The sequence below is a fragment of the Tinamus guttatus genome, unplaced genomic scaffold, assembly GCF_059628265.1.
Source record: "Tinamus guttatus ecotype Peru unplaced genomic scaffold, ASM5962826v1 Tinamus_guttatus_pri_ptg000314l, whole genome shotgun sequence".
Lineage (NCBI taxonomy): Eukaryota > Metazoa > Chordata > Aves > Tinamiformes > Tinamidae > Tinamus > Tinamus guttatus.
Window position 1 is genome coordinate 12733040 of NW_028288848.1, and position 24240 is coordinate 12757279.

At 64.2% G+C, this 24240-nt stretch overlaps 2 protein-coding genes across 2 annotated transcripts; both read right to left on the bottom strand.

Annotated features, from left to right (window-relative positions):
- Positions 1-1619: 1619 nt before the first annotated feature.
- NFKB2 (nuclear factor kappa B subunit 2) lies at positions 1620-12752 on the bottom strand. The gene is made up of 24 exons (XM_088528824.1): positions 12714-12752; positions 9961-10153; positions 9300-9413; positions 8738-8816; positions 8259-8299; positions 8018-8116; positions 7605-7756; positions 6750-6856; positions 6406-6564; positions 5884-5988; positions 5616-5701; positions 5362-5500; positions 5133-5252; positions 4838-5020; positions 4502-4643; positions 4192-4306; positions 3742-3949; positions 3462-3631; positions 3152-3254; positions 2675-2907; positions 2302-2371; positions 2002-2174; positions 1818-1929; positions 1620-1738 (listed from the first exon to the last, which is right to left on the bottom strand). The coding sequence occupies exons 2-24, from the start codon at positions 10003-10005 to the stop codon at positions 1620-1622; spliced, it is 2874 nt and encodes a 957-aa protein (XP_088384950.1). The 5' UTR covers positions 10006-10153; positions 12714-12752.
- A 2061-nt stretch (positions 12753-14813) lies between these two features.
- Positions 14814-22774, bottom strand: TMEM150A (transmembrane protein 150A). The gene is made up of 7 exons (XM_088528826.1): positions 22661-22774; positions 20329-20376; positions 18364-18435; positions 18115-18182; positions 17870-17997; positions 16632-16809; positions 14814-15095 (listed from the first exon to the last, which is right to left on the bottom strand). The coding sequence occupies exons 1-7, from the start codon at positions 22738-22740 to the stop codon at positions 14851-14853; spliced, it is 819 nt and encodes a 272-aa protein (XP_088384952.1). The 5' UTR covers positions 22741-22774; the 3' UTR covers positions 14814-14850.
- Positions 22775-24240: the final 1466 nt, after the last annotated feature.

Sequence of the window (24240 nt, forward strand, 5' to 3'; positions counted from 1 at the left end):
GGTCCAGCAGGCCCAGCCCTTGTCCTCGGCCCCTTTCCCACAGGCTGGTGGCCAGGAGGTGCCAGGGCCAAAGGGGCCTGACCCCCTTCCTGCTGCCTCAGCTGCTTCTCCACCTGCTTTCTTACAACTTTTGAAGAGTTTTTGTGATACAGTTTTGCACTTTTTAGTACCAGATCGAGCTGACCACCACAGAGTTTTGGGGGGGGGGAGTGGGGGGTGGGAGGGAGGGTGATTTTTGATGCTTCTGGGGAACTGCAAAAAAAACAAAACAAAACCAACCCAGCCATTGCCTGTAGACACTGCACTTTACATGGAGTCCGGGGTGAGGGTGCTTCCCTCGCAGCCCCCCCGTGCACTGCTGCACCCTGACCAGCCTGCACCCCTGGCCCCTCTTGTGCTGCCTCCTGCACCAGCAGCGGCCCCACAGCCAGCCCAAGGGGCCCAGCCCCAGGGGAGCGGGAGCCCCAGGCACGGTGGGGCGCCCGCGGGTGCTGCAGGAGCCCAGCCTGGCTCCGTGGTCCATGTAACACTGGTGCACAGAGCTCCTGCTCAGGCTGGCTGGAAGATGAACCTCTGCTCGAGAGGGCTGCTAGGAAATGACACTATCTGGCGCTAGTGAGCCCGGAGCTGCCTTTCCTGCTTCGGGCACTGCTGCTCCAAGGTGCAGGGGGTGCTCCACGCAGCCCCTAGCATGGGCCAAACGCAAGAGGCACCAAGTCCTGCTAGAGGAGGCAGCACAGCGGCCAGAGCCCCCCGCGGGCTCCATCTTCTGCACGGTGAGCAGGAGGCCAGCGGCAGCAGCACGCGCAGGCACCCCCGGTCCCGGGCAGCAGGGCTGCCGGTCCGGAGCGCGGGCAGCCATCCTGCAGCGCTGGTGTGTAAGCCATGGCAGCAGCAGCACGGAGCGGGCATGCGGAGGGCTCCACGAACAGCAGAAGGGCTGGGGAGGGGGGCTGCAAACGCGCTGTTCTGGGCCGCCAGGGACTCGGCTGGGTTCAGCACTGACTTTGCGAATGTGTCAAACTTTTTATTCTGCTCTTCTGAGTCTTGCAAAAAAAAAAAAAGAAAAAAAAACGAAAAAAAAAACTACCCTTGCCCCACGTGGCTTGGGGAAGCGAGAAAAAAAAAATCTTTGTACAGCTTCTTCTGTCAGTTACTGAAGTAAAAACTTGCTCTTCAGTTCTTGTGTCAGGCGTGGCTTTTCCCCCACCCTGCCCCAAAAGAGGTCATGGGCTGAGCACGGTCCTGGCCCCAGCTGTCACCCCAGGCACCATGGGGTGCTGAGGAGGGAGCAGTGACAGCCCTGTCCAGACCCGAGAACAGGGCCTGATGCACCGGGGGAAACTGGTTGGTACTGCCTGATGAGTGCCCTGCCACAAGCCTTGGCCCATCAAGGCAGAGGCTGGAGACACGGACGGCCAAGGTTAATGGGAACCGTCCCCCTTTATTCACTGGAAGAGGGACCATTAAATAAGAGCAGAGTGGGGCCGGCGCCCAGGGCAGCAGCAGCCCCGCAGGCTGCACCCTTTCCCCAGAGTCCGGGCAGCGGCTGCGGGAGGGCCCCAAGTCCAGAAGGCACTTGCAGAGGAGCGCGGGGCGCCCCGGGGTGGCGCGGGCGCTCAGTGCACCTGCGGCTGCCGGCTGTGCGGCCGCTCGGCCGCGGGCGCCGTGCTCGGCTTCAGCGGCGGCTGCTCCTCCTCCACCGACTGGCTCCCGTAGGCGCTGTCTTCCTTGAGCTCTGGAAAGCGAGACAGGGGCTGTCAGCAGGGACAGGGGGCTGGGCAGCAGGGACCCCTGCCCTGTTCCCACCCCCATACCTGTGTTTTGCAGCTTCTGCAGCGTCTCCCTTTTGTGCAGCAGTGTCACGCCCTTGCAGAGCCCCATGGAGTCGAGTGCCTCGAGCAGCCCCCTGAGGCTGCCGCCTGCGAGCTGGGAGGGACGGGCAGTGAGCGGAGCCGGCTGCGGGGCACGGGGAAGGGGCGCTTTGGGGAAGGCACTGACCTCGTAACTGCGCAGGAGGCTGATGGTGGGAGAAGCCATGTCCTTGTAGGTCTCCACCAAGCTGCACAAGCCCAATCTCTTGGCCAGTTCGGTCCAGTCCGAACTACTGCAGTCCTGGTTCAACAACTGCTCCAATTCCTGCAGCGTTTCGCTGTCAAGGGACAGGATGCTCCCTGCAGGGGAAAGGCACCTCCATCGCAAGGTGCCCGGGCCCCTGCTGGCCGGAGGGGGTCCTGTCCTGCCTCAGCATGGCCCCCATGCCCAGGGCCACTGCGGGTGCGGGCAGAGGGCCCTGCTCACCTAGCTGGCGGGCGGCAGGCAGCTCGCCCTCGAGGCTCTGTTGCAAGGCCTGCAGCAAGATCTCCCGCACCTGCAAGACACACGCACGTGAGCTTCCCCCGCCGAGGCTGGCTGCTGCCCGAGCCCTGGCACACTGTTGCAGCAGCCTGTTGGAAGGAAAGCCCTGGCCCCACGTCCCCTCGCCACATGCAGCCCTCACGCCACAGCCCTACCTAGGGGACAAGCTCCCAGCTCCCTGGTGAAGGACAAGCCTGGTCTGTCCCAGCCATTCTTGCAAGAGGCCCTCCTGGCGCTCTGTCCTCTGCATGTGCCATAGCCTGCTTGTAAATGCTCAGCCCGAGCTCCCCCGTGCCCTGACCCCCTCTCACTGCACCTTCTGGCTCCGAGTGAGGTCCAAGGGTGTGTGGCACCGGCGCTGTGTGGGCCTCGCCTCCTCACACGCATGTTCAGCAGAGGGATCGGGGTCCAAGCTTTCCTCCACGCTGGGAGTCGGCTCCTCCAGCTCCATGCCCAGCTCCTGCTCCTCCGGGTCGGCATCTGTGTCGCTGCTTGCTTCTGATGACGATGGACTCACTGGCTCATCGTTCTCACACGACACATCCGCCCCTGCGGGGAAGGGGTGCACTGAGCCGCCGAAGGGCGCATCGGGCAGCACCCGCGTGCCAAGGGCTGTGAGCCCAGCCAGGGAGCTCCCAGCAGGGCTGGTAAGTGCCATACAGCACCTGCAGAATGCAGCCCCCACGACGTGCACCAGCGGGGCAGGCATGGCCGGGGCCCTGCCCTGAGCCCCGAGAGGGCAGGGCTTAGCCAGGGCAGTGGGTTCCCCTTGGGGAGGGAGGGCAGCGCTTACCTGCTTTGAGGAGCAGCTTGGTAAGCGGGGGGGAGCCCAGGCCGGCAGCCAGGTGCAGAGGGGTGTTCCCAGCAAAGGTCCGGCTGTTCACATCTGCTCCGAGCTACGAGGAAGCCCATGAGGCCATGAGGGTGAGCTGCCTTGGCGCTGTCCCCCCTACTCCATAAGACTTCTCAGCCCTTAAACCAGAGCCCCCACGAGCCCTGCACATGGGGGACCTCCCCCAGGGCTAGCTGAGACTCTGGCCCCCTCTTTCATGTCCTCAACCACAGTCACCAACACCAGAGAAAGGAGGTTGGACCTCCCATACCTTCTTCACCAGGTGGGTGGCCATGTTCAGGTTCTCCATCTCCACAGCCAGGTGCAGTGGGGTCCTTCCACCCTGCCTCTCCACAGCATTGACGTCCGCTCCCTTCCTGACCAGCAGGTCCAGGCAGGGCAAACTCTTTGCTTTCACGGCCAGGTGCACAGGTAGGAGGCCTGCAATAGGGAGCAGGAGGCTCAGTGGCCTCCGGCCAAGGCCTCAATAGCTCCATTCCCCACCGTGCCAGGTCCCTGCCCCTTTGGGCTTGCCTCCCAGCTTTGCTCACCATGGAAATTAGGCAGACAGAGCAGATAAGGAGCAGCTGAGCCCAGATGGGCCAGCAGTGTCCTCAGCATCTCTTCATCGCCAGTCTGAAGTGCCAGATGCAGCAGGGAATTGCCATAGCGGTCCAGCAAGGTGGGGTCAGCACGAGCTTGCAGCAGGAGCTGGACCACCTGGGTCTGCTTGGTGATGACTGCCAGGTGCAGTGGTGTCTGCAGGACAGAAATGCCACCAGCCTGAGCGCTTGCAGCAGAAGCTGAGTCCAACACCACCATTCCCTTTGCCATCATCAACCCACCATGCTCATCCCTGCTGACTCCCTATGCCTGTCACACAGGGCCTAGGCAGGAGATTCCACCCTCACCCGGGACATGGAAATGGAAGTGAGTCCCAGGTCGAGGATAGTCCCTCCAGCTCTGCTCCACAGCAATGGATTGCCCTGGGAGAACTCTACCTGCTGCAGGTTGTTGGTGACATTGATGATCTGCTGGTTGGGAATGCTAACAACCACCTCAATCAGCTGCTTGATCACACCTGTCTGCTCATGGATAATAGCAAGGTGCAAAGGCCTGAGAAAAGAGAGGAGAGAACCGTTGTCTCAGCTCCACATCTCTTTAAATCCTCCCCATGGGCATGGATGCCTCACCCCACAAATCCCCTGCAACGCTGTCTCTGCCCCATGGTGCAGGGCTCTGACAGGGCCAGCAGGGCTCAAGCACTCTCCCACCCTGCCCCTCCTTGGGCCCACAGCTCTGGGCACTCACGTGTCTCCGTTCTCATCCTGTGAGGCAGCCAGGTGCCTCTGCACTGCCAGCAACATGCGGGGGTCAGCAGTGACAGAGTAGTCGAGCAGGGCATGGGCGTTGCGACGGTCCAGCGCCAGCATCCACAGGTGACAGATCTGGACTGGAAGGTGAAGAAGGGCATCAGCTCCAGCAGCAGCAGCGAGTCCGTTCCACCCTCTCACATTGCAGGGCAGGGAGAAGAGCAGCACCCAGCCAGGTTCCTGAGCCTGGGACTCGCACAGCCACCTCTCCAGGGCCTCCCCGCACCCCCAAGTGCAGTTTCTCAGCCCCTGCTCAACCCCAGCCGCCTCGTACTGTGTTTCCGCAGCTCCTGGCAGTCTGTGTTCTCCGTGGGCACCTGCCTGTCGCCCTCATCCCCGTCCGTGCTGAGGGCCTTCATCTGCACGCCGCCCTGGTAGCCCCCAACAGGGTGCGGGCCGGATGAGTAGATGCTGTTGTAGGCCAGCCCAGGCGCGTAGGGGTAGCTGAGGCTCCCACCTGCAGGCCAGGGAGCCATGGGTGAGGATGGAGGGAAGCGGGTAGCCCCCGAGGCCAGGCTGTGGCAGACAGAAGAGGGGGCAGGGAGCAGGGAAAGGAGACCCCGACTCACCTCCGCCAGAGCCAAAGCCCCCAGCACCCCCGCCAGCACCCCCCATGTGAGAGCCCCCGCCAAAGTGCTGGGGAAACTGCGGCAGGACTTTCTTGCGTTTCCTCTCCACCTCCTCCTTATCTGCAAGGAGAGACACAGGCCAAGGGTTCAGGGGCAGACTGGAGCCCCAGGGGGAGCAGGCCAGCCCCATCTCAGCAGCCAGGACCACCCAGCTCGGCGACACACTCACCTTCCACCACGGGGTAGTAGGTGAACTGTTTGGAGTCGCTCACATCACCTCCTCGCTTCCGTTTCAGCTGCAGGAAGACTGTGACGGGGCGGTCGATCTTGGGCTTGTGGTACGGGGGGGTGCGGAAGACGATGGCATACTGCAGGCGGGACAGGGGCCATCAGCCCACCCGGCCCCTGGGAGCCAGGGACGTGCCCTTCCCAGTCCCCCGGGGCACCCGCCTGCCTGCAGGCCACCCCCAGCCTCCCTTGTACCTGCTTGTGCACGTCCGTGGGGGAGAAGTCCCCAAAGGCTTGCCAGCCATTCTCGTCGTCCTCATAGAAACGCACCTCAATGTCATCTGGGGAGAAACAGGGAACCTGGCACAGCCCGTCTCACATGCAGCCCCAGCTCAGCGGGTGCAGTCCCTGACCGCTACAGCCCCTCTGACTGCATGGCCAGCTGCCTTGATGCCCTCAGACACGCGTACCCCCTGCTGCAACCCCTCCAGAAGGTTTTTCTGCAGGAGCAAACACCTTTTACCTTTCTGAACTTTATCACACAGCAAGTAGACCTCATCTCCTCCCCGCACTGAGCCCGCTGTCTTATCCATCCGTGAAATCTTCAGGTTGGAAGCTCCAGGGGACTCTGCAGAGTGAAGAAGCAGTCAGAGCTCCTGTGCCAGATGGAGCATGTCCTTATTCCATCTTGCCCTGTCCCCTCCATGCCTGCCCACAGCACTGTGGGGAGTCTGGACATTGGCACCAACCGGCCAAACAGAGCCTATTCACCCCTTAACATGCCCAGGGAGCACATCCAGACCCCCAGGGCATGTGACAAAGAGCTACATCCAACAGTCTCCAAGGCTGCATCATGGGAACCTCTCCCCAGACCAACACTCTTGGTAACCCTGAACACTGGTGAGAACAGGGAGCCAGAGTTGAGCAAGGACCAGGCTGAGAGAGCCCAGGACAGCACCTAGGCAGGTGACAGAGGCTCTTCCAGGGATTCCCATAACAGTTTCCAACCTGTCCCACACCAAGCAGGATCTGACCCTGCACTCACTGCTGTCGTGGATGGGGTCCGAGATGACAGGCTGAAGGGCCAGCGTGAAGTTCCCGCTGCTGTCACGGAGGTAGGCAGTGAAGCGCAGCCGCACAATGCTCAAGTCCATCACCTTCTTCAGCTCCTTCGCCTCCAGCTCAATCTCACGCAGCTCAGCTTCTGCGCGGGGCAGAGGGACGTGAGCCAGGCAAGGGAAAGGGCCTTCCCCCAGGGTGGCACACCAGCTCCATGCCAGCCCCAGCCCTCCAGCCGTATCCTCACCTCCCCACAAGCTCCTTTGACACCCACAGCAGCTCCTTTGACACCCCACCACAGAATCCACGGAACCTCCAGGCAGCCCTCACCTGTCAGCAGGTGACTCCTGTTGCGCATCTTCTGCTGCTTCAGTTTTTCCTTCATGATCTCCATCATGTTCTTCTTGGTGACATGGAGCACGCCGAGGTTGTTGAACCTGGGGAGAAAAATCTGCTGTGATCCCAGGGAGTTGGGGCCAGAGGCAGCCGGCTGCAGAGCAACAGGGATTGCTGAGCACTGGGAAGGGTCTGGCTGAAATGAAGTGGTGCAGCAAGGGATTAACATGCACACGGCAGAGAGGAGCAATCAGAGTGGGAAGGGAAAAGTGGCCAGGAAATAACAGCCAGGAAAATCCTTGATGTTGGGAAAGAGCTTATGTTTGCAAAGGAGAGCTGAGGGGGCGAACTCAGAGGGCTGGGGGCCACAGGGACCAGGTTAAGCCATTTGCCACCCTCTAGTAGGTGTCTGGATTGATGAGCTACAAAGGGCTTCATATGCAGTGGCAATGAGCATGCAGCACGAAGGGAAAACACCCTCTCTTTCAAATTGAGCTGGTGCGAAGGCACCACAGCCAGCGAGGAGCCTGCCTGCCTCGGCTGCGGCAGCTGCTCTTGCAGGGGACCCTTCTGCTAGGGACTCCAAATAAGACACGGGCCAGCTACAAAGCCTTCCTGCAAAGGTGGAGGAGAGCCTGCTCCGGGCTGCCGCAGGAGCTGCAAAACAGGCACAGGCTCTTACAGCTGCGGGTGCTGCACCCAGAACTAGGGAAAATACTGAGGGGACAAAGTTGTACTGACGACCTTGTCTAAACCCAGTCCAGCGAAATCTGTTCCCCCCGCCCCAGCCACACTGCCCCCGACGGAGACCACCCAGCAGCCCCAATCCAAGGGCTCCCTTGCACGTACTGAGCAGTCATGTCCTTGGGTCCCACAGTCATGATGCAGTTGCCAGCCTCATTGCACTGCTTGCCCACCAGGCTGTGGGCATGCACCCGTGGAGGGTCGCTGTGGGTCACCAGGTCCACCTCGATCCGGGCTGTCCCTGAGTAGTTGCAGATCTGCAGGGAGAAGGGGGCTGAAAGGAAGGCACAGCACCCAGCCAGCAAGGGCAGGACCCCGCAGTGCCCACAGGACTCTCTGAAAAATCCCTGCTCACAGTAGCCACAGCTTCTACTGCAGCCCTCCAATTCCCTAAGCGCCACAAAAGGTCCAGGGCTTTTTGGCACACGGATCACACTCCTCTTACAAGGCACTCCCCCCCGCCCCCCAACAGGCTAGCCAAAACCACTGCCCCATCTCCTCCCAAGAGCAGCTCTCACCTTCACCGTAGGATACGTCTTGCGCCCCTTCTCGCTGGATGCTCCCGGCAGCCCCCCGTGCGAGGGGCCTTCGCAGCCGTACCGAAAGCGGAACCCCCGCTGTGGAGGCACAACAGGGGGTCAGCCCGCTGCCAGGCCCCACAGCCACCACAGGCTGCCGGGGGCCAGAGCCACATTCAGTGCCGTGAGCACAGCAGGTGACAGCCACCCATCGGCTGCCTTACCTGGGCGATGTCCTTACCTGCTTTGGCTGCTCAATGATTACGAGGTAGGGACCTTCCACTGGAAGAGAGAGAGGAGAGACAGCGGTGAGAAACACAGGATCACCAAACCCTGCTCCCAGTAACGATGCCGGAGGTGCAGAGGCAGCGCTGAAGGTGAAGGGACCCTGTCTGGCCCATGTGGGGACCTGAGGTCCATGGCAGGACTCCCCAGCCCCTGTGCTGTGAGAGCCCATCTGGAAGTAGCTGCCAGAGAGCCAGACAAGGCTCTGGCACAAGGAGCACAGGGAGACCCTGGGGAGACGTCTCAGCCTGAGCTCAAGTACCCAGGAGACTGAGCAGCAGGGCCAGGACAGCCCCTGCGCAGGCAGCCCGGGGCAGGGATTCCCAGCTAGGACAGGGGGACACAGGCCTGCGGGGAAGCGCGGTGTGAGTCAGCCTGCCGGGAAACCCCACTGGAGCTGGGGACCCCCGGGGGGGGGCCCGCCAGGGCCCTTACCCGTCTGCACCAGAGGCTCCTTCTGCTCCATCATGTGGGAGCTGAAATTGAAGTCATCATAGTCGATGCCGTCCAGGCACTGGGGGACAGGGAGAAGTGAGCGTGAGAATTGCTGGACCCCCAGCACCCTGTGGGGCAAGCACAGAGCCCCATGGCCCACCTGGGGACAGGCACAGACCCTCCCACCACACACAGACCCCCCCCCAGTCTTCTTCCAATCTCCCACTGCAGAAGTAGCATGCACAGACCTCCTCTGTTCCAGCCAGGGAGGGGACATGCACAGACCCCGTGTCCCATCTCTAGCAGCACACACAGACACCCCCACCCCCTGATCCCCAATCTCCTACCTCCCAGGGGCAGGCACAGAGCCCCATGCCCCGACTGGCACAGACCCCCCTGTCCCACCCCCAGCAGCATGCAGAGATCCCCCTGTCCCCCGCAGGGGAGGTCGCGCACAGACTCCCCTGTCCCAAGCGGGGCGTCATGCACAGAGCCCGTGTGCTGCCCCAGGAGCGGGCACAGACCCCGGGAGAGGAGCGGCAGCCGCGCGCCCCGCACTCACGGCCTGGTAGGGCTCCTCCATGTCGGCGCGCGGCCGCCCGGCGGCCTGCGGGCAGAGCGCGGCGCTGAGCGGGGCCGGCGGCGGCAGGAAAGGCCCCGCCGCTCCGGAAAGTCCCTAGAAACCCCGCGGAGCCGGGAAATGACGGGACCGCGCGTCACCGCCCCGCCCCGGCCCGGCTCGGCCCGGCCCGCGGCCCCGCGGCGCCCCTGGCCCGGCGCGGCCCCGGCCCGCCTCCCGCAGCACCGGCGCCGGCTGCCCGGGGGCGCAGCGGCCCCGGGGCTGCCCGGGGACTCCCCGCCCCGCGGCCCGGCCCCCGGCGCGGTGCCCCCTCGCCTGCCCTCGCGGCCGCCCCGGCCAGGCGCCGCCACGGCGCCCACCTCGGCTGCCCGCGCAGCGGGAGCCCCGCGAGCCGCTGCCTCCCCCGGAGCCGCCGCAGCCTCCCCACGGAGACGGCGCGAGCGGGGCACCTGTCCCGTCCCTCCTTCCCACCAGGAAGCATCTGCTTTCGGAGCGGCAGCCCCGGGACCCCGGCAGAGCTACATCCCGCCACCGCGGCGCGCAGAGGCCACCGCAGGACCCCGGGCACGGGGTGACATCCCAACCCCGCGAACGCGCTGCTGGGCTGGCGTCCCCTGCGCGCCCCCTGCGCCCTCCTACTCACCGGGGAGGAAGAGGCCGGTCTCAACAGCCCGTCGAGCCCCAGCATCTCAGCTGCACCGTCTGCTCCCGCGCGCAGGGGCTCCCGCTGGGGCCAGGGGCTGCCCGCGAGCCGCAAACCGCCAGAGACTTCTAGCAAAGGGGCAGGATCAGAGCGTCTGGGCACACTCTCTCTTCCTCCACATTCCTCCTCATCACTAAGCAATGGAAAAAGAAATATGGTTCTGACTCTGCAGTGCCCTCATACCATGAATTTCTGAATCAGTGTTCGTTTTAGGTCCCACTCGGGGGATTTTGGGTGTGTGGGGGCAGAGGGGAAGGAAGGGGATTGTTCAGCCCATGACTCATATTCTTCAGAAGCTGAGAAGAGCAAAAGAGCCTTTTTTCAAGGAGATTTTCCAGCCTCTCACAACCCCCAGAGGGGCTGCCCTGCAGCCTCAGCCTCAGGTTTTCCCCACCTGTTGCCTGAGCGCAGCCAGACTGCGGCAGCCCCGCGGGATGCAGCCAGGGCAGCCCTCGGTCAGGGCAGTGGGACTGAGGGACCTGCAGGCACAGAGGGCCCAGCACTGCAAAGCAGCAAGATGGACCCTGTGGGGGCTCCCGAAAGCCTGGGAGCATGGGCACGACTCCACCTTGACAGTGTCAGGCAGTCTGCAGCCAAAATCACCAGCCGACCCTGCCAGGGCGACCCCAGCCTGCCTAATCCATCGGGCCAGGTTTCCCGGAGAGGCAAAGGGCGGCAAGAGTTGTCCTTCCTTAGCACACTGGAGCCATCACTAGCCCTACCGCAGGGTCTGCTCAGGAGTAGCCCAAGCCCAGGGAGAGCCAAGAGGAACCAACTGCGCTCCTCAAACAAAGCAGCTCCCAGCTTCACTGCGCTCAGCTCCCTCCCTCCTCCAGTGGCTTTCGCTGCTCACTCGTTGCCCCAGACACTTCCACTTGTTGCAGCAGCCGCTGTGACTAAGGAACATCATTGGGGTTGCTCCTGCCTGCTCCCCAGCATCTGCAGCAGTGTCTCACTTGGGAATTTTCTGTCCCTATGCACACATACTTGCATAGTGTGTGTTAAAGGAAACACCTTGCTTATCAGGCAGAACCACAGGGTCACGGCCCATTTCCTTGTTCCTGGAAGGGCCCACGGCAGCCTCCCCCCAGATCTCATGGTACGACCTGCTGCCCATGCTGCCCTTTGGTTCCACAGGATGAGAAGGGAGGCCCTGGTTTTCACCTGGTTGTGTAACACACTCAGTTTTTGTCCCCCTCACACCCAGAAGGGAGCCCCTCTCAGCCTCCTACCACCCACAGACTGTGGGGCAGCACCCAGCACAGGGCAGTATCGCTGACGCTGTTGGCGCCCAACACATCTTGCACAGATCTCCAGGTGTGTGCAGCCTGTCGCACACGCACAGTGCCTTTGCTGGCCCACTTCTCATCCTCAGGCCTTCCTAGGAGTCAGGAAAGGCACTTTCCAGGCCTGCACACTGATGCTGCTGAATGTGTAGGAAGAAGCACCTGCCCTACTGCCACGAGCTGTCCTGAGTGGCACTGGGACCTTGCTCAGGGCGCAATAATGTCCCAGCCCCCTTCTTGGATCACCCAGCGAGCTGCTGAGTCAGACTCCCTGTGCCAACCAGACTGCTTCAGTTAAGGGCCAGCCGCTGGCAAGCAGAGCAGACGAAAGCCGCTGCTTCGTGCCTGCGGTTCCTTGAACGTGACCTAGGAATGCAGGTGCTATTTTCTTTTCTCCAGCGACAGCGCCTGATTTGCAGAGCTTGCGCCCTGCAGGCAGGAGGGAGCGAGGCCCCTGCCAGACACATCTGCTCTGGAGTGCTCAGCAGCCTCCAGAAGGACACGAGAGGCACGGGAGGCTGCAGGAGCGCAGAGCAGGCTCTGAGCCACCCTGGTGCGCAGCAGACGTGCTCCAGCCATCCAGCTGGCTGCGCCTCTAACAGAGCATTTCACACACATTTCATATCCCCCGGGGCCTGCTACATCCTGCAAATTACAGACCAAAATTCCTGACCTTGTTTTTCTGTGCCCTGCTCCGTCAGAGAAGTCCAGGCAGCATCTGGCACGTGTGTAGCCAGCAGAAGCTGCAGCGCTCCCCAGCCACCAGCCCGCGGCACAGAGTTTGGGACATTTCTTTGTTCAGACCCAACCCCCAAATCTCCCTCCTGACCTGCGAGTGGGGTAGAGAGAAATCCCCTCTCCCTGAGAGCTGCCGAACCTTCACTTTCCCTGTAAAGCCTTAAAATACCTCTGCTGCCATCAGGGCTATCAAGCTGGGTTTGGCAACCCCCAGCCACCCACTGATTTCTGTTTTTCCTTCTCTAGGGGCTCACACATCAGCCGCTTTCTTGCTGTGCTGTTAACCGTCTGTTCAGATGTGCACCCTCATACTCCCCAAACCCCGTTTTAGTGCTGGCCAGGAGTTGGCCAGCCCAAGCTCTCCTGCTTTCCACCTCTCCCACGGTGTCACTGTCACCGCAGCGCTTGCTGCGGCTCCGGGGCGCTGCAAGGTGCAGCAGCGAGCAGGCGCCTCACCGCACTGCCCGGCTCGCAGCGAGAGCCCGGGCTGCGCAGCAGCCAGAGGCAACGGGGAAAGCAGCAACTCGCGCCCGCTGGCCAGGAAGGAGCAGCCCCGTCCCAGCATCGCGCCTCCCGCGCCGGCCCGGCCCGCAGGCACCGGCCGCGGTGATGTCCGCCCTGGCCCACCCGGCCCTCTCCCCCGCGGGTCCGGGCCCGCTGCCCCCTTACCTCGAGCCCGAGCCCCGTCCCAGCGAGTCCGGCCGCGGCCCGGGGAAAGTCCCGGCCCGGCTCCTCCTCCCGGGGCTTCCCGGCCCCGGCGCCGCCCCGTCCCGCCGCCCGCCCCGCGCGGCGCCCCGGCCCCGCTCCGCAGCCGGGGCAGCCCCGGGGGGCAGCCCCACGGCCCAGCCGCAGCCGCTGCGCCCCGAGGGCTTCCCAGAGCCACTGCGTCCGCTGGCAGCCACCCACTTCGGCGGCAGGGACCAGCAGGGCACGGTGATGCTGGCTGCACTGCGGCCGGCATCCTGCTCGCAGGCAAGTGCCCGGAGCAGCCCCCATTCCCATCGTTGTGCTGCAAGTCAGGCCGGTGCCTGTGGAGCCGCCTGCGGGCCAGCTGCAGCCACCAGCATCTCCAGCCCCGTGTTGGGAATGGCACTAACTGGTGGCACAGCCAACCAGCACCGCCCCCACTGCCAGCAGCTCTTGTGGGAGCACCGAGTCTTCTGCCCGCATTGGAACTTGTGTGAGCAGGGAGTCTGCGCCTGCTGCGCTGAGCACGGCCGTAGATGCGGGCAGACCCTGTGGCAGGGCCTTCTGTTGCCCGCCCTGCACGGCCCAGGAAGGTGGCAGGCACAGAAATGCTGGCAGAGAGGTCCCCTGCAGCCTCCACTGCAGGCAGAGCCCAGGACAGAGAGGCAGGGACGGCAACTTCCTCACTGTGTTGTGAAACCTCTCGTCTTTCCCCATCCCGGGCCTGGGAACAGGAAACTGCCCCAGGATCAAGTGGCACCAGCAAAGGGCTCCTGGCCACCAGCCAGGGCTTCTGGGGACCTCGAGGACCACTGGGCTCGGCATGGCCCTGAGGCCAGGAGCTGGCCCAGCCCTCGGCGCTGGGGAAGGCACGTCTGCTTCACACCTGCCTGATTTTCACTTTTATTATTGCAAATTCACTGTTTCTCTTTATAAACTTTTAAACATATATTATATATAAAAGTCAGATATGCTCCTCTTTCAACTACATATACAGGTGGGTTTATGGTGGGCAAATCAGGAAGCACAACCTGATCAACACGCACAGCAGCAGCAAATGCCCCTCTCAAGGGACAAGGGGAGAACTTATATATAATCTCTCTCTATATGTAGGTACATATATATACACAGGCATACACAGACATACACGCACACTCCTTTCCCTCCTCCCTCCCCAGGCTGCTGCCCGTGACGGCCCGGGGGGACGCGGCAGCAGGGCCAGCACCGGCTTTGGCGCCGAGACGCAGAGCGAGGGCAGGGAGTGGGCAGGACCGCACGCGAGGAGCCGGGCGCTGCGGGCCAGGCACTGCGTGCGTACGGGCACCAGAGGGCACATGTGGCGCTGGACGGGGCTTTGGTTCCCATGGCAGGCGCTTGGTGTCTCTGCGACTCCGCTGCCCGCAGGAGCGGGGCCAGGACTGCGCTGTGCAGCCCCCGCAGGGGAAATGCGGGAGAAGGGCTGCGGTGCAGAGACGGGCTGTCCCGGGGAGGGGGAGTCCCTCTGGTTGCCCCTCCAGGGAGGAGTCACCTCCACACAGGCAGCACCAGCGGACTGGCACCAGCACCAGCCCACGAGGACGGGAAAGGCACTTGTTTGGCTCTGGTCTGGCCGTAGCAGCCGCCTGAGGGGCTCCCTGCGCGGCTCCCTGAGCAGCTCCCTGCATCTGCCCTGCAGCAGGAGGAGGCAGGAGTCTCTCCCACAAGCACAGGCCTCAGCAGCAGGAGCCCCTGCAGAGCAGGGGTGGCAGGAGGGCACCCCGCTCCCGGAAACGCGCATCCCTTCGGAAAGGGGAGGATCGTCTCTGTGTGATGCCCCCGGCTCAGCAAGGGCAGTCCTGGAGGCTGCACCTCGGAGCCCAGGCAACCTGGGGCTGGCAGCACCCACTGCCCTCCAGCACCTCCCACCCAGAGCTCCCTGAGGACCCAGTGCCCTTCTCCACACAGGGGCATCGCACTGAGGGGCAGCACGTGCACAGCCCTGCAGGAGGCACCGACCGGCGCACACCCATGCACACACGCACACGCACCCAGCGGCGATTGGGGTCTCAGAGCTGTCCGAGGCAGGGGAATCACTCTCACTGTCCCATTTTCTGGTCCCTGCTGCATTCTACCTGCGGGGTCAGATCATGGCCAGGCCCTCAGCATGGCTGTGGATGTGGGCTGTGCTGGACGCGCTGCTCTCAGCTTTGTAACTCTTGGGGGCCCGGCTGGCTTTCAGGAGGACCAGGAAGGTGTCCGTGGAGATGGCCCCAAACTCAAAGGTGAAGGTGCCGTAGAAGACCAGGACGTCGATGATGAACATCCACTCGCACAGGGCAGCCACGTGCTGTAGCACGAAGCTCTCCTGGATGAAGAAGACACCACCTGGGGGCGCCCGAGTCAAGGAACACAGGCTGGACCCAAGAATCTCGAGGCACAGCCGCGGGAGATGCGCTGCCCAGAGCATCCCCAGCATTGCAAGCTCCCTGTGTTCACAGAGGCTCAAGGGGAAGACTGTTACACGGTCTGATATTAAACCTGTGAACTCCTGTCCTGCATCAGGGCAATGGGGACAACCGCCAGAGCGCAGTGTGGGACGGGATGCTGCCGGGCGCAGCGCCAAGCACTGCTTGGCTTGAAAGCTGCTGACAAGAGGGAGAACCAAGTGCAGCCCCTGTTCCTCTTCCCCAAATCTCTGATGCCAACCAAAAGCACAACCCCGCTTTGTGCAGCCACTGCCCCAGTCCCGTGACACTCTGGTCACCCTGGCAATTCACGGGATTGCTGCCAGCCGGGGATTTTAGGAAGACGCTGTGGGAAGGAGGAACTGGGCCGGCAGTCCCCAGGGCAACAGCGTGGTGCCTGCTGTGCGGGTCAGGCTGCCCGGGAGCACAACACGCACCCATCTCCCATTCCTCAAGCGGGGCTTTCTCCGATACTCCCAGTCCTCCTGCTGGATAAACCTTCAGAGCCTAAACGCCTCATCCAGCCCTGGCCCTCTCGTGGCAAAGCCCAGGCTGCTGCCCTCCCTGCGGCCCCCCGCCTGCCTCCGTGCTGCCCCGGGGCGGCCACCAGCCCGGCAGGGATCCTGCCACCCCTCGAGCTCTTCCAAGGTGCTGCCTCCCCCAGACTTTTTATACTCTGGTAGCGCTTGCATTTTTCCAGGGAAATCTACTTCCAGACTCAATCTAAGTGCAGAGACAAAGCAGGTACTTCCCAGGCATCCCTCAGCCCGTGCCAGGCAGCTGGATTGGCACACCGTTTTTATAGAGCATACCGTTTGAGGAAACTCCCTTCCTTCTCCGAGCCAAACGGCTCCCACAAGTTGCAGCTTGCTATTGGAGAGCTGCGAGGTGCCAGGTGAAGCCTCCTGCAGTTCCCTGACTCCTGCCAGGTAGGATCTCAATTTAGGAGAGACCGTGAGACGGAGGTCCCCAACCTGCACAGGACAGGTCCCTCTGCTTGCCCATTTTGGTCACTCTGGGAATGGTCCCACACATTTTCCCCACATCTGCCCCCGTTGCAGCCCCATACTTCTCCCATTTCCAGGCCCAGGTGCTAGTAAGGACGAGTGTCTTTGAGACCTGCAGACACTTTGTGCTCTCTCTCCTTCCTGCTCACATAACCACCACTTCCCTTCCCAGTTTATCCCTAGACTCAGCTCCAGCAAGTCCCCAGTGCCCAGGCCAGACACTCAGGACACCCAAGGCAAGCACAGGCTGCTGCCATGTCCTGCCTCCCCGCCGGCAGAGCCGAGCGCCGCAGCGTTGGCCCCACGGGTGACTGCAGCACCCCCATCCTATGGGACTGTTAATGAGCTGGCCGCTGTGCTCTGTGTGATGCCTCTCATCGCCACATCCTCCGTGCAGGGGCTGGAGTCCTTCCCATCCCAGGACACCCCCTCCTCGCAAGAAAGGATACTGAAGACGAGTGTGATGAAGGCCATGGCTGTGAGGATGCTACGCAAGTGTCCGGTCCAGTAATGCCCGCGAGTTTTGGCCATGCGGTACGTGAGGATGGACTGCAAGAACACGAAGAGCATGCTGGTGGGGAAGGCCACGCCAGCGCCAATGTAGTGCAGCACCTTGGCATGATCCACCTGCGGGGAGAGACCACAACGCTGGCACCTTGGGATGCTCCTGGCACGACCAGGCTCTGCCCCATCTCTGCTGTGCAGGGTGGGTCCTGGACAAACCTGCGACCACGTCCCCAGGGGCAGCAGTGGAGCCGAGTCCCAGGACCCCCAGTGGGGGCCGGCGGCTGCCGCGGAGGCCAGGCTCGTCGGTCTGGAGCTGCCCAGCGCTCGCCTGCTTCTTGACCCCGTGAGCAGGCAGGGCCAGCTCCCCTCCCCTTCCCGCCCGCGACAGCGTGGCCTGACTGGGGGTGGAGAAAAGCAGCCACCAGAAAGCAGCGTCTGCCCAGACACGTCTCCTGGCACGGCCTCTCCCGGAACAAACACCCGCGGGGATGGCAGCGCCGGGCAGCCCGGCTCCCGCGGAGCAGCCGCTCTCCCGGCACAGGCAGCCCCAGAGCAGGGGCTCTCCCAGGCCCCTTGCCCAGGGGGCCTGCACCAGGCCCGCTCTCCCACCCTACCAGGGACACGGCACAAGGCCCAGCTCCAGCCCCACTGCTCTGGCCATAGCAGCTCATCCACGCCGGCTTCCAAAAACCCTGCCCGGAGTCATGAGTAGCACATGCTGCCACGAGGGAGGAACTGCCACCCCTGGCAGCGGTCACCCAGCCACGTGGGCAGGTCCCTGTGCGCCTGTCCTGCCCCGGCCGCCTCAAGCCGCGGTGACCCCCGTGGCAGGAGGGCCGCAGCATCACCCGGACGCCAGCGGCACAGACTGCCCCTGCAGGGGTGAGAGCCCTGACCCCAGGACAGCCGACTGCTGAAGCGTTTGCTTTGCGAGATAAGGGTTAAACCCAAACCCGCAGCTTAATCTGCATCCAAACGTCTCAGTGTGCAAACAGGGAGGAATCACAGGGAGCCTGGAGGAGGTGCAGGAGCGTGTGAGCAGCACTGCCCTGAGCAAAACAACAACCCCCCATTTCAAACCCCTCACGGCCGAGTGTCGCAACCCCCCGCCCAGCACAGGGCTGGCGTGTGACCCCTGTAGCTCCAGTGGGATTGCCTGGCACCAGCGGAGCAGCCTTACCTGGAAGTTGCCGACCATGGTGAGGCCGGCAGCACAGATCCAGCCGGTGGCCAGCCCCAGGGTGTTGAGGAGCGAGGGCCCGCAGCACTCCAGGACGTGCGCGTACCGCAGCAGCCCCACCAGGATCACTGCGAGACGAGCACACAGCGCCGGTCACACACCACCTCCCGCTGACCCGTCGCGGGGTGCTGGGGCAGCTCCTTGGAGCAGCCGCAGCCCAGCTGAGCCCTCGTGCCCACACTTACCCATGAAGGAGCCCAGGCTGCAGATGAGGCTGAAGAAGCAGCTCTCAGGAGGCAGGGTGCCGCACTTGCTGCGGGCAGAAGGCAACAAGCGGCAGCCCTTAGCGGCGGGGTGCGGAGCGTGGCCGTGCCCCCCTGCCTGCACCACAAGCCCCCAGGCTCCCAGTGCCTCCCAGTGCCCTGTGCCCACCCTGGCGCCCGCTCTGCGCAGCACCGCTGGCCTCCATGTGCTCCCACCAAGCGGCTCCTCACCTGACCAGGGGGATGTGATCCAGCGTGCAGCACAAGCCGGGGCCATCCACACCACACGTCTGGTTGTAATTCCTGTGGGAGAAAAGCAGCGGCTGGGGGAGCAGCCTCTGGCACTGTCTCCTCATGTAGAGGACCTGTGGGAAGACGGGCCCGGGGAAATCCGCCACTGAGCGCGGGCCCAGCAGGGCCTCCAGCCCCTGGGCCCTTGACCCTGCAGAAGCTGCTGGGCCAGGCAGAGCCTCCCACAGCCACAAACCCACAGGCCTGGGAAAGGGAGAGCGAAGGCTCTTATCGGCGCCAGGCATCCGTCCCATCACAGCTGTGACTGCAGCCGTAACCAGGCTTCCCCTCTGGGACGAGGTGCCTGCCCCTGCAGGCAGCACCAGGGACACGGGGTGTGTGGGACCAGCCGCTGCCCCTCGGCTTCCCGCACGGGATGCTGGGGCAGGCATTGGGCTGCAGACCCACGAGGGCGAGCGAAGGAAATCCCCTCTCCTGCGGTTTGGCTGCAATGCACCCCAGCGTGGCCGCTGGCCAGGATCCCGGAGCTCCCTCCAGAGCAGGCGGCCCTGGGGCTGGGGGGCACGGCCACCGCCGGGGCCGCTGCTCCCCCTGCATGGCCTTGCTGCCGGGAAGAGCACACACGTGTGCACCAGGAGCCTGGGAGGAGAGCAGGGTGCAGCCACACAGTGCTCGCTGCAGCGCCGCGTGCGCACGGACACCCAGCTCCCGAGGCGGCTGCGGGGTACACGACTGGCCCCAGGCGGCACATGAGCCTCCCAGCACGGGGCAGGGGCTCATGAGGGTCCTGTACAGTATGCGGGGAAACAGCCAGGTCTGTGGGGTGCACCAGACCCCGGGCTGTGCCCACATGGAGGGACGGGGAAGAGCCCTCGTGCACCTGGCCAGGGCTGAGCTCTGGCCGCCTCCATCCAAGGCCGCGCAGGCGCCCGCACGGTTAAGCGGGCTCCAAGGGGAAAGGGCCGGGCTGCTCGCGGGTGTTTTTTCAGTCTCCTCGTTTACTGGTGGCTTTGTTTTCCAACCGCAAAACCCGAGCGAGGCACAGAGCCCCACGGGCTCCTCCAGGGCTGCTCTTGTGGTGTTTGGTTTGGGACTCTCTCTCTATTTTTTTTTTAAGCAAGCAGCCCGGAGTTCGGAAGCATTATTCATCATTAACGTCTGTTTATGCCGCGGAGACAACGCCGACAAACACATTCTTCCCAAGGCAGCATAAGCTATCGGACAGGAAATGGCAGAGGGTTTTTTTTTTCTCTCTCTCTTTCTCTTTCTCTCTCTCTCCCTCTCTCTCCTTCAAACGCTCCGGCAAGAATTAAACTAACATGGATTTTCTGGGCACATTTTTCAGGAGATGCAACAAGCCAAAAACCACTCTGAAGAAATTGCCAAAGGAGCAGAGCAGCCTTTTTCCCAGCTCGCGGCTCATCCCCGCGCAGGGGCTGCAGGGATCCATGCCCGCAGACGGGCCGCCCGGGACAGGCCCTCCCGTGCTGGAGGGGCAGAGGGATGGTCAGATTCGATCTAAAGCAAGCAAGTCCCAACCCTTTCCATGGAGACACTCGGCCCTCTGTAATTCCCTAACCACTTATTTTCATACTTTTTCCGTGCTGGGATTTTTTTCAATAGCCTCCTTCTCCCTGGGCTTTTTGCACCCGGCTTGGACCACTCACCAGAGCAGCCGTAACCACACACCAGCCTGCATGGAGCAGCGGGGTGGGGGTGCTTTATATAGCTCAGCTCAGCCCAAAAATCCTTATGGATTTGCCAGCACGGGGCCCTTCCTGTCGGCAGGCAGTGCCTGGGCAGCCACACGTCCCCGTACAAGCAGCGGGGCCAGCAGCGGGTGCCCGGTGTCCTTGCCCGCCAGCCAACACCGCGTATGGACAAAGCTGTCCAGGCGATACAGCACAACCAGGGTCCCTCCCGAGCCCATCCTCAGCTCCTTACCAGTTATGCACGGGGCAGATGTGGTTGTTGGAGAGCGCCATGGCATACCTGGGGTAGAGAAAACACAGCAGCGTTACCGCAGCCTCCTGCCCTGTTCTGGGTGAATACGTCAGGCCGACCCTCTGGTGCAGAGCGAGCGCCCTGGCCTGGCCGTGGTGGTGCCGGCGGGGATGAGGCCCTCATGCGGCTCCCTGGTGTCCCCTGGGACACGCGGCCCCGGAGCCTTCCAGCCTTCCTGGGCACTTTGGCCGCTCTCCCCGCAGAGCTCGGGCCGCGGCGCAGCTCCCCGCTGCCCGCGCCGTGCAAGGTTCAACCCAACAGCAGCCAGGCCGGCTGCAGTTCCTCCCTGTCCGTGCCTCCAGCCAGCGCTGGACCTCGCCTGACCCTGCCGCCATCCCACTCTGTAGCTCAGAGGAGTCTGAAAACCTCCTGTGTTTTGGCAGCCCGGCTGCATTTCACCATGGAGTTCAGCTAAACACAAGCGAGGCACAAAGCGAGCGGCAGGAGCGCCCAGGCGGGGGTGGGAGGGCTGCCCGAGCCTGGGCTAGACGCTCCGCACGGGCACAAGCCAATGCGCCAGGCAGCGCCAGGGAAGCGCTTGGGCACCGGCCTGGCCAGGAGGACAGCGGGAGGGAGGGCGCCCGGCCAGCGCCGTGCGCCGGCAGCTCCCGCAGCGCTTCCCAGCCTTGCTCCTGCTCCCAGTGATCCCCAGCGCCTCACTCAGCACAAGCTTGATCCCCACCTGCCTCCCCTGCCCCCCAGCTCCCCGCACCACCAACGGGCACCTCCGGCAGCAGCTGGGAAGCGACTGGTCCGGCCAGCCGGCCCCTCCACCAGCATCATCCCTGCCCGCCCTGTGGCCGCGGCCTGCACTGTCCTGCAGCCTGCGCCCCCTCCCCACGGCCCGTCTGCTCGGAGACCTGTGCTGGCAGATCCACACACACGTGCTGGCTAAGAGAGGGCTTATTCACAGGCTCCATCAATCCTCCCTTTGCAGATGCTGGCCCCCTGGGAGTGGGGCAGCCTGCCAGGCGGTGCTGGGCAGGATCCCGGTCTCGCCAATTAGCCTGCCTGCTCGTTAGAGGCAGGAACTGCACTTGCTCAGGGCAGGACAGCTGGCCCAGGACCTCGTGCCCCAGGGGACAGGGCCGTGGGGGCTGGGGTGCCGCAGCAGCACCCCCAAGGTGGCTGCAGCTGCGCAGGACAAGCCAGAGGGCAGACAGCCCCACTCAAGGAACGGCGCGGCCAGATGGGACGACCAGGCAGCGCATGTCCAGGTACGTGTCCGTGTTCATGTCCTGGCCAGGGCGCCGCTGGAGATGAAACCCAGCACAGCATCACTGCGGCGGGACAGGGAGGCAGGCAGACCACCTGCCCGCGCCTGAGGAAACAGCCGCTCCTCAGGGCGAGAGCACGGGGTGAGACCTCGGGGGCCCTGCCTCCCCACACTCACAGCTCCAGCCACTGCTGCTGCCAGCCATAAACACCTCTGGCTAAAAATAGGTGCAGACACCGGTAAGACCCATTGGCTTCCCTAGCTGGCTATGCAGCCACCTGGCTTTGGCAGAGCACAACCCCAGCAGGGAACAAGGCAGCAAGAGGCCCTCGGGAGCTGCATGGCTCAAGCAGAGCCCCGGCGCTGGCTGTGGTGGACGATGGCAGCGCCTGCTCTCCCCAGCAGCACGGGCTGCCACCGCGGGACAGCGGCCCAGCTTCACTCTGGGGCTGCAGCAGCTGCTCAGGGACAGGAAAGGAGCCCTGGAGCATCCCCCTCATCATCTCCCAGCTCTGTGCGGGACCAGGGGCACCACGAGGCCCAACATGAGCTGCACCTCCGCTCTTCCCGGGCGCAGGGCCGCCAGCCTGCAGAGCAGCTCCCAAAGGGGCATCGCCTAAGCAGCTATGTTGTGCTGAGAGTGCAGCCCAGCAGTACGGCGTGGGTCTCTGAGTGGAGGTGGCAGCACTGGCCCGTGGGTGCTGGGGGGACCCTGCTCGGGAACAAGGGGCAGCTCAGACGCTACAGCGAGGGCCTCTGCTCTTGTGCAGCCCGAGTGCGCGCGAGGGCCAGGACTAGTCACGCTCCGCCAGGGCGGCAGAGGTGCGAGGTGGGAGCTGCTGTGCTCAGGTGCGAGGGGCGGCCGCCCGCGCAGGGTTTGCGCGCTGCGGCCTCGAGGGGCCCAGCGCCCCGACGGTGCTGCCGGCCCGCGGGACCCCGCCGCTGCCCCGAGGAGCGGCCCGGGAGGCGGCAGCGGCTCCGCGGGGCGCCGGGGCTCGGAGCGCGGCCGCGGGCGGCGGGGGCGGCGGGGGTCGCGGCGCTCGGCGCGGCACTCACACGATCCACATGCCGGTGATGGTGAAGGCGGGCAGCGTGACGGGCAGGATCCCCCAGGCGGGCATTTTGGCGCCGGGCATGCCCCGCCGCGCTACGGGCGAGCGGCGCCGTCCCGCCGCCTCCTGCTGCCGGGGCGCCGCCGGGCCGCGCTGCCCACGGGCCGCGCCGGGGCCGGCGCTGCGGGGCCGGGGCCGGGGCCGGGGCCGGCGCGGGAGCGGGCGCGGCGCGGGCGGAGCGAGGTGCCCGGCCGGGACAGCCCGGCCCGCCCCGCGGGTCCCGCTCGGCGGAGGGCCCGCCCCGTCCGGCGCGGCGGGGAGCGGCGCGGCCCCGGCGCCACGTGGCGGCCGAGCGGCTGCGGCGGCCATGGAGCCCCCGGGGCCCGGCCGGGGCTGCGGCGGCCCCGGCGGAGGGGGCAGGGGCTGGCGCTGGCGAGGAGCCCCCGCGGGGCTGCCTCCCCCCAGGGTGCAGGGAGAGGGGCGCGGGAGAGCCGGGGTCGGAGCGCCGGCTGCTTCAGCCCCGCTGCTCCCGCAGGCCCCGCTCCGCAGGGCCCCCAGGCCTAGGAGCAGCTCTGGGCAGGGCAGGGCCCCCTGAGGCAGTTACCACCGCCTGCCTGGAACTGTGGCCAGGAGCAGCCTGTCCTGGCTGAACCCATGGTGGAACCTGGGTGCTAGAGAGCCTCTCTGCCTCCCAGCCCCTGGCAGTGCCCCCAGTGCCTGCTGCAGCTGCGGGTGCAGCCGGTGTCCCCCGGTGGTGCTGAGGCAGGGTTGCAGCCCCTGATAACCGCCACCAAGAGCAGCCTTGCTCCTCTCCTCGTGCAGCCCGGCCCACTTCATAGGAGGGCAGAGGGCTAGCAAGAACTCAGCCTACCTTGGGGCAGCAAGGCTGCTTGGGCCATGGCCTTGACTAAGGTCACGCTTCTGCCAAAGGACTAGCAGGCACCTTGGCTCTGTAAAGCTCTAAGCTATTGGCCATGTACAAATTTTCCCCCTTTAGCTTCGCTTCTCCCAGACCTGTTCCCCGGATTGCTCAACTGCTTATTAAATTCAGCAGCTGCCCCCCAACCCCACTGCCTAAATAAGTTTCCTTTTTACTTTCAGTGTTCCACCCAAGAAAAAGAGGAAGCGTGACTTCCTCTCATAGAGCAGTGAGCTTATGGCCAGGGAGCAGAAGCCACGTTTCCCTTTCTCTTTAACTTGACACCCAGGTGTCCTATCCCTGCGGCTGCTTGTGGGCAGGTACGTGCAGGCCCTGAGATGTCAGCGGCAAAGCACGGAGGCCCAGGGCCCTCTGGCCACACACCTTGTAGGGGCCAGTGCTCGCGGAGCCTGCAGCGCTGTACAGTCCTGCAGTGGACAGGAGGTGGCTGGGGCAGGGTGCGGGCCCGTGCAGAGGAGCGTGGCCTAGGCCCGACCCTGCCACCCCCGACCCACTGCTGTCCCCCACCTCAGCCTGCTTGTGCACGGCCCGGAGCATGGCCGCACACAGGGACCTGCAGTGTGGAGGCAGCGCCTCTGCCGCCAGCCCAACGCAGCCTCCTCAGGGCCTCGCGTTTGTCCCTGCTCTCACGCACAGGCGAGCAG